The sequence below is a fragment of the Corvus brachyrhynchos genome, unplaced genomic scaffold (genome assembly GCF_000691975.1).
Source record: "Corvus brachyrhynchos isolate BGI_N302 unplaced genomic scaffold, ASM69197v1 scaffold543, whole genome shotgun sequence".
NCBI classification, from domain to species: Eukaryota; Metazoa; Chordata; class Aves; order Passeriformes; family Corvidae; genus Corvus; species Corvus brachyrhynchos.
The window spans coordinates 68,313-70,276 of NW_008237236.1; the positions used below are offsets into that span (position 1 = coordinate 68,313).

The 1,964-nt window shown below is 58.4% G+C and overlaps 1 protein-coding gene across 1 annotated transcript in view; it reads right to left on the reverse strand.

Annotated features, from left to right (window-relative positions):
* Positions 1-650: 650 nt before the first annotated feature.
* The window catches only part of LOC103612503, a 12,198-nt gene continuing 10,884 nt past the window's right edge, over positions 651-1,964 (reverse strand). Inside the window, exons 11-13 of the mRNA XM_017729556.1 lie at positions 1,832-1,943; positions 1,589-1,595; positions 651-1,495 (exon numbers count right to left, since the gene is read on the reverse strand). Coding sequence (XP_017585045.1) covers positions 1,362-1,495; positions 1,589-1,595; positions 1,832-1,943 — 253 coding nt within the window. The 3' untranslated portion in view covers positions 651-1,361. The remainder of the gene's footprint in view (positions 1,496-1,588; positions 1,596-1,831; positions 1,944-1,964) is intronic.

The following is a 1,964-nucleotide window of genomic DNA, read 5'->3' on the forward strand; positions in this document are numbered from 1 at the left end:
CCCCCGCCCGTGATTGGCTCGTCTCAAGCAGCGCTGGTCTCGCCCACCGGGGATGCCGCTCGCTCATTGGCTCAGCCGCACGTCGATCAACGCCCACGCCCACAACGCCGCGCTCTGATTGGTCGATTGCTCATGTTTCCCTTGGGATTTAGCCGGCGCGTGTGGGCCCCGCCAGTGGAGATCGCTCAGATGGGAACACCCCCTCCTCCCCAGGCTTACTGAGGGTGCAACTGGGAGGGCACTGGGGGTAACTGGGAGCACTGGGCCTTCCCCCTCCCGCCCGCTCAGGAGCGCGCTCGCTCCTCACCTCGTTCCAACCCCCGCCTCGCGACTCCAACCAATCACCGCTCCCCTCTCATTCCCACCACTTGCCACCCAATCAGCTCAGCCCTTTCATTCGCGCCGGTCTAGCAGAGCGCGCCTCCTTTCCCGGGCAGAGCCGCTTCCGGGTTTCGGCTGGACCCCGGCCAATCAGCGCGCGGCCCGGACGCTCTCAGCCAATCAGGAGACAGGGGGCGGAGCCTCTCCGTGAGGGGGCCGGTACCGCCCCTTCCCCAATTCGGGGGTCCGGAGCCCCCCCGGGAACGAAACGGCCCCAAAATGTCCCCAAAATGTCCCCAAACGGCCCCAAACCCCCCAAACCGCCTCACTCCGGCTCCAGCAATTTATTGAAACAACATTTTGGAGGTAATTTTTTGGGGGAGGGGGCTCAGCCCCCCCGATTCTGCCCAAAAAGGGGGTGCGGGGGGGGCGTCCCCAAATCCCCCCACACCGGGGACCCCTTAAAAGAACCTCTGGATTTGTTAAACCTCCCAAAAATGCGGGAAATGGGAGTTAAAGGGGGATTTGGGGGTCTGAGGTATTCCAGGGGGTTTTGGGGGGTCCATACACTGAAATCCCAACCCAACCCCCCCCTTTACATCACTGAACCCCCCCAAAATGCAACAAAATGAGAGAAAAAAGGGAATAAATGGGGATTTGGGGGGTCTCAGGAGTTTCAGAGTGGTCCCCCCACATCGAGACCCCCCCCAAAACCATCTTTTAACAATTAATCCTCCTGAAAAACCACTTTAAATGTTTAAACCCCTCCCAAAAACGCAAAAAAATGAGGGATTAAAGGGGAATAAACGGGAGCGGGGGGGATTTGGCAAGTCCAGGGAGGTTTGAGGGGGTCTCAATGTGGGGGGACCACTCTGAACCTCCCCAAATCATCTTCGAACAGTTAAACCCTCCCCTCCCCAAAAAACAAAACCCAACCCACTTTAAACTCGAAAAAACCACGAGGAAAGGCGGAAAAAAAGGCGGAAAAAATGCGAATAAAGGGGGAAGGAAGGGGAAGCGGAAGGTTTTGGGGCCGCCCCTCAGACGATCATCTCCAGCTGCCGGGCGTACTCGATCACCTGTGTGGCCAGCTCCGTGGACGGGATCGGGGGGTCCTCGGCCTTGGGGGGGGTCAAAGGATGTTTGGGGAAGATATTGAGGGGTTTGGGGGGGCCTTAGAGAGGATTTGGGGGATACTGGAGAGCTCCAATGGGGTTTTAGGGTCCTTCCTGGTGGATTTTGGGGTGGTTTTTAGGGAGTTTTGGGCTCCTTCCCTGTGGGTTTGGGGGGTATTTTGGGGTGGTTTGGGGTATTTCAGGGTGGGTTTGGGTGTTCAGGGTGGTTTGGGGGAGTTTTTTGGTGTTATTGGGGTGTTTCGGGGTGGTTTTCGGGGTGGTGTCGGGTGTTTTGGGGTGGTTTCAGGGTGTTTTGGGGTATTTCAGGGTGGATTTCGGGGTGGTTTCAGGGCGTTTGGGGGTATTTCAGGGTGGTTTTCGGGGTGCTTTGGCACCTTCTTGGCGTAGTCGGTCATTTTCCGGGGGGAGCTGAAGAACAGGATCCGCGCGGCCTCGGGGAACAGGATCCGCTCGTAGGCGGCCTCGATGCAGCCGGCGATCTCATCCCTGGGGAAACGGGGTTTGGGG